The sequence below is a fragment of the Grus americana genome, chromosome 13 (assembly GCF_028858705.1).
Source record: "Grus americana isolate bGruAme1 chromosome 13, bGruAme1.mat, whole genome shotgun sequence".
Classification (NCBI taxonomy): Eukaryota; Metazoa; Chordata; class Aves; order Gruiformes; family Gruidae; genus Grus; species Grus americana.
This window is the reverse complement of record NC_072864.1, coordinates 13676710-13689348: the sequence shown is the minus strand read 5'-3', so window position 1 is coordinate 13689348 and position 12639 is coordinate 13676710. Positions and strand designations below refer to the sequence as shown.

The 12639-nt window shown below is 42.2% G+C and overlaps 1 protein-coding gene across 2 annotated transcripts; it reads left to right on the top strand.

The window, feature by feature from the left end:
• Window positions 1-23: 23 nt before the first annotated feature.
• CCNE1 (cyclin E1) lies at window positions 24-12287 on the top strand. 2 transcript variants are annotated; one of them, XM_054840874.1, is made up of 11 exons: window positions 26-617; window positions 731-821; window positions 1071-1139; window positions 7648-7790; window positions 7871-8006; window positions 8808-8954; window positions 9759-9854; window positions 10229-10363; window positions 10454-10565; window positions 10651-10808; window positions 11639-12287. In XM_054840874.1, the coding sequence occupies exons 1-11, from the start codon at window positions 604-606 to the stop codon at window positions 11759-11761; spliced, it is 1224 nt and encodes a 407-aa protein (XP_054696849.1). In that variant the 5' UTR covers window positions 26-603; the 3' UTR covers window positions 11762-12287. The 2 variants fall into 2 exon arrangements, with proteins under 2 accessions (XP_054696852.1, XP_054696849.1); XM_054840877.1 differs by lacking the exon at window positions 8808-8954 and having other exon boundaries at window positions 24-617.
• Window positions 12288-12639: the final 352 nt, after the last annotated feature.

Here is a 12639-nt window from a genome sequence, read left to right as displayed (position 1 = left end):
GCCGGCCCCGGCGCGGGATCTCGCGCGCCCGCGGCGCCCTGCGCCGCTTCCCCCAGGGCCCGCCGGCGGCCGGCGGCGCCCCGCCGCGCCCCCCGCAGACCCCGCCCCGGCCGGCGCCGGCCCCCGGCGCTGCGCGCGGGGCCACGTGTGCGGGCGGGCGGGGAGGCGGCCCCGCGCCGCGCGTTTAAATGTCCCGCTCGGCGCGGGCTGCGCTGTGCGCAGGGACGGGAGCGGCCGCGCCGTGAGGCAGGAGGCGCCCAGCGGAGCCCGCCCGCGCCGCGCTCCCGCCCTGCCCTTGCGCCCCGCCAACGCCGCCGCCGGGCGGGCACCCGCTCACCGCTCTCGCCCGGGAAGGTCGGGGGTGACCGGCGCGGCGGTGAGTGAGCGAGTGCGTGGGCAGGGGGCGGCTGGCGCCCCTGCCGCCTCCCGGGGTGCCCGGCCGCCGGGCGGGGGGAGCCGGCGGGGCTGGCCCGCGGCTGCGGCCGCCCTTTCCGCACCGTGCGCCCGCGCCTCCGCCGCCCTTTGTGGGGGCTGGGGCCCGGGCCTGCTCGGCGGCTCCCCGCACGGCGCTCCGCCCGCCCCGCCCCGGCCCAGTCGGGCACCATGCGCCGGGAGAGGTGAGTCCGCCGGCCCCGCCGTGCGCGGGGCCCTGTAGGCCGAGGTCTCCGTCAGGCACCCCTGAGGAGGCTCCCCGCGGCCGGGGCTCCCTCAGCTTCTCCTCTCTTGGCAGCGACTGCGTGGAGGAGAAGGCTCCCGCCACGGGGGACGGGGGCGCGGAGTGCGCCGTGCGAGCCCGCAAGAGGAAAGCCGATGTGGCCACGGTGAGTGTGGGCCCGGCCCGGCGGCCCGCCCCGGTGCCCGCAGGCCAGCGCCTGCCCCCGCTGCTGGGCTTGGCCTCCGGCCCTCCCCTCCTTTTGTTGGGTGGCAGGGGCCATGTGGTGGTCTGGGCATTGGGCAGGCGGTGGTCAGCTGCGGGGCTGCGATCCTGAGGGACCAGGTGTGAGTCGCGGTGCCCAATGGTCGCTTGTCCTGTGGTTTGTACTACTGGAATTATATGTTCCTTTTTGTAGTTCTTACAGGATCCTGACGAAGAAATTGCCAAAATGGAGATGACTAGAAAAAAGCAGTATGAAAACCAGGTAACCCATTTGGCTTTAGATCGTACTCCTGTATTCTTACTTAACCCTACTATTATTTTGCAGTACCTCGTTATTATTGCAAACGTGGTGCAACAGATATGCAACTACCGTGTGCTGTATAGCAATGGGCGAGGGGGTCTATCAACCCTGGCTGATGAAGAGTGTGAAACGCTTCAGGTCATACAGGTTGCTTTGGAGTCTTTGCAAGAGATGAGGCCTATGTTGGTCTCAAACATTATGTTTGCATGACATAATTGCAAGGGTGCACCTTACAAAAGCCTTAATATGTATTTAGGCCTATGCAGAGGGACTCGGCATTGACTTCCCTAGAGAGATGCAAGAATACAGTCATGTGCTTACATACTGTACCTTGCAGGCCAAAGCACAGGACACTTAACCGAATCATCTTTTGCCATGGTTCTGTTTGCAGTCGTGTCTCTACTTGCATATTGCCTGGTAGAGAGGAAAGATCCCCCTTTCCTTCTACTGTCAGCTCCGTTCCTATTGACAAGTGTCATTGTCAGACTGACAGAGAGTACGAGGTTCCTGATTAGAGCTTTGAAGTTTATATTAGATGCTAATGCGGTAGTACAATGGGCTTTGTTTCTCTGCGTAACAAAGGGATAATTTCTGTAAAGCCACTTAGCTGTGGAAATCAGGCCTGCAGTGGAGGTTGGTAGTGACTGTTGCCAGTTTTCTCACTAAGACATTTAGCATGATCTGAGTTATGAAGTCAAAACTAACTTCAGTAGCATCCTCTTGTTCCCTTAGTGCCCTTCCTTAGGCATTGCCTAAGGCGATAGCTACTGGCATCTATATTGGATGCTACGTTGGTATATGGTATTGAAAGCATGATGCTTTTGTACATTGAGATGCCCACTCTGAGTAGCCTGTTTTATGAAATAGGTTTATTCCCCTCTGTTTTTTTTTTCCTGCACGCACACACGCTTGCTCAGTCACTGTCACTAGGACTTCAGCCTGTTAATGCACGTGCAGGGTGATACTTAAGCTGCAAAAGTCATGATCAGGGAGCACAGACCGTATTTATTTGGTACGCAAGGCTATGCATAATGTGGCACATCTAACCAGAAGTGGCAGCTGGAAGTTCTAAGACTAAAGTGCTACCATAACAGATGGGCATCATTGTTTGGAATGGCCTCTGCTTGTTGCAACTGTGTATACTAGTTATCAGTCAACATATTAAGCAGGGCTCAAATGGTGAGCATTTAATGAGGGGATCTCTCCTTCCCTTCTGTCTTTCTTTTGTGCAGTATATTAAACTAATTTCTCACTTCTGACAAGGAAGAGCTGCCTGTCCTTCACCACAGCTCTCTCCTTCACCAAAAGATTCATTCTGTTTGAGCTAAGCAAGGGCTTCTTGTGCGTGTTTATTGCATAATAATGTGTTGTTAAAAAACCCTCAACAGGGACCCAATTTTACCTTCTTTCAAAAAGGCGGTGGAAAGAAACTTGAAATATATTTTGCATACATTGACCTTCAACTTTGAAAGTAGATAGACTTCCAGTTTTTTGTTCTTGTTTGTGTTCCTGGCCTGGTAGCCATTCAGTGTTACTTCAGGAATGATAGGTAAATTAAAATTTAAATAACTTAGACAGTAGGCATTCAAAATACTTGAGAATATTTCAAGTTAAGCATAGGATACTGGTGGGATTTGGCCCTTTGATTCTGTAAACCATAAAAAATGGGTACCTGTGTATCCATCCCTACATAGAGAAGGGGTTTTTTGTGACAAAGTAGCCAGATTGTTACAGATCTGTTTAAAAAAGGCTAACATTTGGCTGCACAGCAGCAGCTCTTCAGTCTATGGTGTGACACAAGCTATTCTCTGATATAAATTGCCATGGGCCGCTAATGAGAATATGTTTATGGTTCCAGCAGCAGTATAGCAGGCTTGTATGATAGCCAGTGAGATAGTTATTCTGTTGAGGCACAACAATTCTAAAATGCAAGTAGCTATAAATCCACTGCAGCCTGTACCACATGACTTCTACATTAAATAAATTGTTTGCTGACACTAGTTTATGCACAAGGCAAAATATCATAGTCACATCCCACTTTACGGCATCTTCATAGTCAATTCATTAGTTTGCTTCTGGTGAACATAAGGCCTGAGTTCTTAATTAGGATGCTGTTACCCTTTATGTGATGAAAGGGTGGCTATATCATCAGGTTTGTGACAGCAGAATATTGCATAAATTCTGTGTTTGATTTTAGAGAACTGGCACTGCTGTAATTCTGCTAGCAATTCTCATATTAATTCTGGCTGCTTTCTGTGGATGGATACACTTCCAAGGCTCAGTGTAAAACAAAATTCATCTAACTAGATTAGAGTCATCCGTGCAATTGTGATACAAATTACATGACCACCTCCATCTAGAGTGGAGAATTGAATCTAGAAGTTGGTTTCTTTAGATGAAACTAATGTTTTCAGGTGAAAAGAAGATGGAGTAAACTCTCAGGAAATAGTTTTTCTCACTAGACATTTTTCAAGAATCTGGTCTTACTGTTGTCAAAATGTTCCACTGAACTTAACTGGTTTGAAAATATCCTCCCAAAAGTTTCTTTAACTGGTCTAGGCTATCTTTGGAAGATTCAATTTAAAAAAAAAAAAAAAAACCAAACAACCCCTCAAAAAACAACTTACAAGTCTTCAGACAAACAGATAAAGAATGTAAACTGTATCTAGGTTGAGAGCTTGACTTGGCCCAAATCAGGGGCAAGTCAACATTCAGACTCTTTAGAAGCTTCTGTTACTTTTAATTTTCTATGCTATTCAGAAAGAATTGGAACAATTGTAAGTTACTATTCTGTCTCATTTATTAATTCTGGAATCCCTTTCCGATGGCAAAGAAAAACCCTATACTTCAAACTAATGCATCCTGTGAGTGAAAAATGGCTAGAATTATAGGTCTTAGTATTTCTGGTGGGCAAACTAAGGCTGCAGCCTAGCAGTTGATATCAATGTCTGTTGTAGGTGCTGCTTTTTAGGGTGAGACACAGGCCTGTCCCCCTGCTCTTCCTCTGCCTTCAATTTCCATGCTGAAAATCCTCTGACCTTGCTGTTGGAATGCAGTTCTGGGTCACCCTCTTCCTCCATTTTCCTGCTGCCCTCCTTGCCCCAGTCTGTGGAAGCCTGTTCTGGTGGCTTCTAGCTCATGTTGAGATGCATGAGTGTCTCAGCAGCTTCTATTCTTAGGTGTGGCTGCTTCACTGAGGGCTCTGTCTGTAACCAATAACCCCAATGGTCGCTACCTGCTCAATTTTGTGTCTGGCCTGTATGCCTGAAGGATGTCCAAAAGATCTGGTTAAATGAACATTATATCAGTGAATGGCAATGTGCTGCAGAAAACTGAAGTGTGGGAGTGTTTGAACTTTAAAAAAAAATAAATCCAAAGCCACCACCTCTGAACTCCTGGGGTTTGGGTGCTTTGGGGGTTTTTTTGGAGCTGTATGGGCTTGACTGCTCTGGACTCCTTTGGTCACCTACCTTCTGCCCTTCTTGGTGCCCCTTCTTCTAATGAGCCTTCTCATGTCCTCAGTTCAATTTCTCCAATTTGTGTCTAATTCTGAGACATGGATCTGTATCTCTGATCAATTGTTCTGTTCCTGTATCTAGATTATTACTGTGAGCGTCACCAAATTTTCTTGCTGTGCTCCATATAGATTTGAAGAGGCAGTTTTCCCCACTGATTTTTTGGCTTGCATCTCACTCAGCTCCTGTTTGCCTCAGAAGTAAGCCCAGGACTGTAGTATTTCCTCCATTAGGCTGCACAGATTCTCAGTAACATCCGTCACTTTTTGGCAGTTCCCTACTTTTGAGTTGGCTCTGTGCAAGCCCAAAGGAAGCTCTTCATGGTTTCTTCAACACCCTCCCAACCTTAAACTAGGGAGTTTTTTTGGTTTGGGTTTTTTTAGTGGTGGCTCCCATTTTCTTACAGTTACAGTGTGATATAATGCAGTTTCTTGATATTGTTTCTTAGTTTTGGTTGAATGTCTTGCTAAATCTGTTTTGAAGACTCAAAAGTCTGATTAATATGCTCATTCCCTCAAACAAAATCCATGCCAGAGCAATAGTGTTCCCTAACTTACACTAATTTGGATTCCTGTCTCCCTTCTGGTAGCCTTTTGCTTTCGAGGGCCCTGTGTGTTTGTCTCCCTCTTGTCTGTAGCTAAGCTATATCTTTTTCTGTTGCTTGCATCTTTTTCCCAGTTGTCTTGGTGAGTGCTATTATCTATTAAAAACCTTTGTTTTCACTTCTCCAAACACCCAAGAGGCTCTTGACCCTTGCTTATATTTCTTAATAGAAGATTGGGTGTAGTGAAATCCCTTAAATCAATAGTTACGTGTTACTTCAGTGTAGTATGTGAGGTATCTGCTTTGGTTGAGAACTCCGTGGAGCAGATGCCTTGTCGTTCAGATCTGCTGGTATAGTAGGCACCTTTAGATATTATATAATCTACTGCTTTCCTGTGGTTTGCTGATTAACTGATAAGGTAGCACTTCTCCAAAGGGTGTTGGCAGCTGGGCTTGCCGTGCAGTTTGGAGGACAAAGTGTGACTGGAGCCTAGTTTTGAGGGAGCACAAAAATTAACTTAAAGCAATACTGATGTGACACTTTTATTCAAACTCTCAGTTTGTAAGGAATCTGTCATTTTTAAGATAAAGATACTATTGCCTCTTTTTGCCTTTCCCCACACAAATTAAATTGTGGCATGGCTGGGAATGTAGCTATACTAGATTTGCATGTAGAACTCCAAGAAGAAAAAACTACCCATCTGTGTGTGTCAGTAACTCAAAGTACAAAGTCTTAGCTGTGAGTGAACTGTGAAATGTGGGTTTTGTTTCATCAAGTCAGTGGTTTCTGTTTCTGAAGCTAGTGCTAGAGGGCAGCCATTTTGCTAGAAAGTGGTGTCATTTGTAGCAAGGACAGGACAAAAATAAAGTGTGGAAGCTTCTTTGCAAAAGGCAAAATTTAGTGTAGAGCATTTTACTGTTAGCATCTAGTGATTCTCCTGATTTTTAATTTTTTTTTTCTTGAAGCACATGAGGAATCTTGTTAAGGAGTTCTATCCCTTTAGTGCTGCAGAACAGATCAGTTTGCAGCAAGATGGCTGACTTCACTGTTAGGCAGAAATGCCAAATTTTAATTTGCTTAGGCATGGTGACATGGGGCTGGCTTTGTATTCTAGCAAAAATAAAACAAGTAGTATTTTCCTGGGGAACTGTGTGAAGTGTACACCAAGATCTTGTTTAACAAAGTTAGCCAGGAGAAAAGTAAATTTAAACTGAAGTTCTGGTCCAAATAAAAGGGTATGATGGATTGATTGAGTGTTGAATGTCTGATGTTTGCAGACCTTGGCAAAATTCTGTATATGAAATGGTCAACTTGATACTTTAGTGGTAATTTCTTAACATGTACTTACTTTATTCTGAAAACAGTTGGATCATAAGTGCTTTGTTTTTTCATCTTAGCACTGCAAGATGAATGAGTAAGAAAAATTTTATAAACTACTGTTTTGCTGTGTTCGTTGTCAGGTTTGCTTTGCATGGAACCATGACTTCAGGCATTGCATCCACACATTCCTTACCAGAAATCCTGACCTTGTATTTGTATAATTATAATTACAATCACAAATTGGGTTTTAAAATTCCATCTGCTTATTCTTTACCTGAAGGCAAGCATCTTGCTTTCCTGCAAAATATTCTTGGTAAAACAAAATGCAACATGACAATAGGAGACTGACTTGGATATTCTTCTATGAAACAGTTGTGGTCCTTCAAAAGGAGAACAGGGTAAATGTTAGCAACTAAAGCTGAAGAACTTTCTCTAGTGTAAAAATATGCAACACCCTTCTACTCAGTACTGGTGAAGCCACACCTGGAGTACTGTGTCCAGTTCTGGGCTCCCCGGTACAAGAGAGACTTGAACATACTGGAAAGAGTCCAGCAAAGGGCCACTTAGGTGATTAAGAGACCAGAGTATCTCTTGTATAAGGAAAGGCTGAGGGAGCTGGGACTATTCAGCCTGGAAGAAAGAAGGCTCAGGGAGATCATATCAATGTATATAAATACTTGAAGGGAGGATGTAAAGAAGATGGAGCAAGGCTCTTGTCAGTGATGTCCAGTGATGGGACAAGAGTAGATGGACACAAACTGAAGAACAGGAGGGAAACACTTTTTTTAGTGTGAGGGTGACAAAGCACTGGCACATGTTGCCCAGAGAGGTTGTGGAGCCTTCATCCTTAAAGATACTCAAAAGCCATCTGGATGTGGTCCAGGGCCACTGGCCCTGACTGAGCAGGGGGGTTGCACAAAGTGACTTACAGAGGTCCCTTTCCATCTCATGGATTCTGTGATTCTGTGCGGTTTAAAAAGGTAATCATAGTTTCTGTCACAGTTTCTTCCCGATGCCTTGTCTTGTATTTAAAGCTAAAACGATTATTTAAAAAGGCACAGTGTAAAATCTTGTGTATTTCATTTAATAGCCATCCTGGAATAATGTTCACAAAAATGCCCATATGCTTATTCCTACTCCGGATAAAGATGATGATCCAGTTGGTGTTGATTACTCTCAGTTTATACATCTAAGTGTTGTTCCAACTAGAGCTTCACCATTACCAGTTCTGGGGTAAGTGTGCCATTTTGCTGCTGCTTTTCTGCCTTCCTTTTGTCTTATGACTTGAGACTAAGCATATTAATCTGTCTTAGCTGGGCAAACAGAGAAGACGTATGGAAAAACATGATAAACAAAGAAGAGACATATGTGAGGGATAAACTTTATATGCAAAGGCACCCTCTCCTGCAACCTAAAATGAGAACAATCCTTCTAGACTGGCTAATGGAGGTGAGCTTTTCTGTGCTTGTGAGTATTTAAAGCCTGCTTTTGTTGAAGTGTACTAATAACTGCTGTGAGTACATTTAATGATCTTTGCATAATCCATTTAGCACTAGACACTTGTCTTTATGTTAAAGTTTGTCAATGGCACCAAACTTAAAAAAAGAATATATAATGGATTGAGTTAATGGTGTAGAAACTGACAATATATTCTGATATTCATGTAGATTGATATGGATAATAATCAATTTGTCCCTAAAGCTCCATGATGTAAGTTTTTAAGGTCATACTGCAGATAAAAGCTGCACAAATGATTATGAAAGCCACTGTAAGAAGGAGGGTGTGGTGGCTTAGAGACCATATGAATCTCACAGCTTCTCTATTATTGGCATGTAGAATGTACTGCAGTTCTTCTGAGTCTTTTGCTGTTTGGATGACTTGATGGCATAGTCTCTGTTCTTAATTCTAAAGTATTTGTGAGAATTTTCTCTTTTGAGGTGTTGGAATGATGCATATTTGCAAAAATGAGGAACTGATGTTCTGACATTGTTAGAACATGTGCTTGCATTTCCGAAGAAGGGTTTTCACTCTGATCTCTTTTTTTGGAGTTACTGTAGTGGCAGTCGTCTTGTGTCAAAGCAAGCTGTTTAACTCATGCTCTTAGTTAACGTGTTACTTCACAATAGTGGTGAAGCAGAAAGCCAATATGAATTTTATGTCTATCTCTTGCTTTTTTTAATACATCTGTAGCATCTGTTTTTGACTCTATAACACTGTTCTTGACCTTTGTAATTTCTGATGTCTGTCCAGGTTTGTGAAGTCTACAGGCTTCATAGAGAAACTTTTTATTTAGCACAAGATTTCTTTGATCGGTTTATGGCAACACAACAGAATGTTGTAAAAACACTATTGCAGCTTATTGGTATCTCTTCTTTATTCATAGCAGCAAAGCTTGAGGTAAGTGTCTCAGCTTTACTTAAAAATGTGAATGGACAGACAGCACGCTTACTGTACACTAGACGTACTTTGGCAGGCTTTATGGAGTTTGTTGCTATGACTTTTCAGCTGGGGGACAAAAATGCTTTTGTTTCTTTTCAAAATTCCTCCTGTTCTTAGAAGTGGCTAAAATTAAGGCTAGCTAACATCACAGTATATCTCTTCAATCTCGAAAAGATAGTCTTTTCAGTGTTAGAATAAATCTAAAGTTTTTAATTGTGGTTGCTAAATGAATTTTTGGCTGGCTGCTGTATACAGAGACCACTTGTTGCAATTCTGTTGTCAGTGGAGTACCTACTGGATGATAGTCTGAGCTATTCTTTATTTGCTGGAACAAATTGAACTATTAAAATACATAGTGCTTTTTAAGTTCTTACTGTTTGTCTTTTAAGAGGGCTGTTATTCTTCAATCTGTTCTTCTCAAGCAAAGGATAAAAGGCCTTTTCTTCAGGATGTATAAAAACATCCTGATGTCAATTATGATACTGTCTCAGTGGTGCTGTAGTCAAACATAATGCACGTTGTACTGATCCATCAAAAGTGAAAGGTGAAGGCTATGTGCAGGAAGGTTGAATAAGAAATCTGCCTATATTAAAGACAGAGTTAAATGCCATGAGTTAGGATGGGGGGTTGGTTCTTTTTCTTATTTTTCCTTCTTTTGAAATGCTGAAGTAGCGGTGGGTTGTTCTTTTCCTTTTTTTCTTAAGCACATGAGACTAGTTACAACCTATTCCACAAATTAACACTTGATCTCCTATCTTTCAGGAAATTTATCCACCAAAGTTGCACCAATTTGCCTATGTTACAGATGGAGCTTGTACAGAAGATGAAATCCTCGGCATGGAATTGATCATTATGAAGGTAATATTTCAAAGTAGAATTAGTTCTAATTTAGTTTTTTAAAAATGTATAGCATAATCAGACTAAAAGCAGAGAGCCTCGGTTAACTTTATGTGCTGCTAAGAGGCGCAATTTCTCTTTCTAATTAGAGAAAACAGTGTTCTCTAGGTAACAAGTGATTTAAAGCATCCACCAGTATGTGCATATTAACAAAATGAATTGTTCCCCCCACCCTATCAGCAGGAGGAGGTACAGGAGAGGATTAGATTTGTGTGTTTCAAAGATGCCTTGATGAACTGGAATTACAACTTCTGATTTTGAGTAACGGAAGTTGCATGGTTTAAGTTAGGAACTCTTTATTAATCCTGAAGTCTTATGCATGTCTACTCTTTCAGGCTCTTAACTGGAACTTAAATCCACTGACAGTCGTATCATGGCTAAACATTTACATGCAAGTTGCGTATTTAAATGAGTTTTATGAGGTGTTGCTGCCACAATATCCACAGCAAATATTTGTACAAATAGCAGAGGTAAGACTGATTTATTCCTTCAAATGCTATTTCACCCAGGGGAAGAAAGTGTTCTTGTGATAGATTTATTAAACATTTGTTGTCTTGTAGCTCTTGGATCTCTGTGTGCTAGATATTGGCTGCTTGGAATATACATATGGAGTACTTGCAGCTTCTGCTTTGTATCACTTCTCCTCATCTGAGTTGATGCAGAAAGTTTCAGGTACTGGCATTTATAAACTAAGTCTAATGTGTTTACAAACATTAAGTCTTCATTCAGGCAGATAAGCATGTGTCTTGTCTTCCAGGTTATAAATGGTGTGAGATAGAGGAATGTGTAAAATGGATGGTTCCGTTTGCAATGGCTATAAAGGAAGTAGGAAGCTCCAAACTCAAACACTTTAGAGGTATCGCTCCTGAAGACTTGCACAATATACAGACGCACATAAACAGCTTGGACTTGCTGGTATGTATGTGCATAATGAAGACAAAAACTGTCTGCAAAATCTCTTACATCTTGTTTCTTCTTTGGTTAGGACATGCAGTAAACTTAAGTGAAGCATTACCAGATTGACACTGAGTGTATGGAGATCGTAAAAGGCATAAGGCTGTACTCCAGTTGCAAAATTCTTGGGACAGAGACATGACTTGTTCAGTATTTAGTTTAAAACGGTGAATGTGACTTAAGCCTGTAATCTCAAATGGCAAAAAATTACCCTAGAAATTGGAAGCATATTTCTTCCCTTTGGGATGCTTCAAATACTGTGTTAGACCTCTCCCTATAGGAAATACAGGTAATGCAACCTTGTCTGATGAAACAGCGGAGACAAAGACTGATCACTTGAGATCCACACTGACCTTGTGGGACTGTTATGTGATGGCAGTGGCTGACAAGTTGAGCAAGAGAGGTTTTTAACATGAGAAAGTTGCATAGGATCAAAATCTTGTCCAACAAATTGTAGTTAATTGAGCTATTGGAGTTGTTTTTATTTAGGTTACTTAGTTGTAGTAGAAGTTAAAGTTCTTCCTGTTCTGTTGCTTCTGAATCTTGCTTTCTTGAAGATACAAATACCATAATGCTGATCATCAGGTTCCAAAAGTTAATACTGACCTCTTGAGGTTTGTGTTCACTAACTATTGTGTACTGCATGAATTAGCAGTTACTGTTAGGGGGGTTAGATACAGATATGCATTTCCAGATTAGCAATCTATCAAGTTATAAACCACTGAATTATATTGATCTGTTGCAGAGATATACCAAAGTAAAAATATTTTTTCTTTTTCCTGTGCTTTCAGGACAAAGCTCAAGCAAAACAAGCCATATTGGCTGAGCAAAATAGGACTTCACCTTTTCCCACTGGTGTCCTTACACCACCACAAAGTAGTAAGAAACAGTCTTCTGGACTGAAGCCAATATGACTTCAGAAACTGTTGACAGACAGTTTTGCTGAAGTGCCTGTTCTGCTGGTTCTAACTCCTGCTCCATTATGGAAATGCTGCCAGTGAAGTTCATAAGCTTTTTATGGAATCTGAAAAGGAAGCCTTACTTTTTTTGTGACAGAAGAATTTTTCTATTTGAAATATTTTTATTGAACATTAAAATATTTTAAAGAAATGGATCAAGTACACCAGCCACTTAAAAGAACACCGAAGAGTGCTCCAAATGCTGCTATGGAGGGTGATGCTTGATGTGACCAACTGTTCAGAAAAAGGGCTTGAAGTTTAGATTAGTTACTGTTTGTCCTTTGGATAATCTGCAGTCATACTGTCCCCTGTTGACAAGTGGGCAAAAAGTGCTGTGGAAAACAATATTTCAAAGCCTCTTTTTCAAATGGTTGGCTTATGACTAGATGCCTTTTTAAAAAATTCTTTATTGTAAATGCTGCTATGTCTGTGTATCCATTTTTAATAAAAATGCTGTCTAAGACAGCTGGTTTTATGTATATTCCTATTTTTCTTTTAATTATGGTCAGCTAAGATTTTTCAGACTGTGACCACTAGTAGCGTGGGAGTTGGGGATGAATAATGTAGTAACTATGGCTTTATTTATTTACCACTACTGACTTGTCAATTAAAACTCCCTTTTTGGATACTAAGATAAAATTGTCATGTTGGGCTACTTGGATTTCCCTTAGCCAGATGCAGGTGGCTAGGGAGGGGATAATAAACATGACAAGTATATGCGGAATCCTTCCACAACCTGCTTTCTAATAATCAGTGTATTGGGAAATTCTTGAATCAGATTGTCTGGACTGTTATGCTTAATAGCAAGAAATGATCAGTAGGAAAAGCCTACC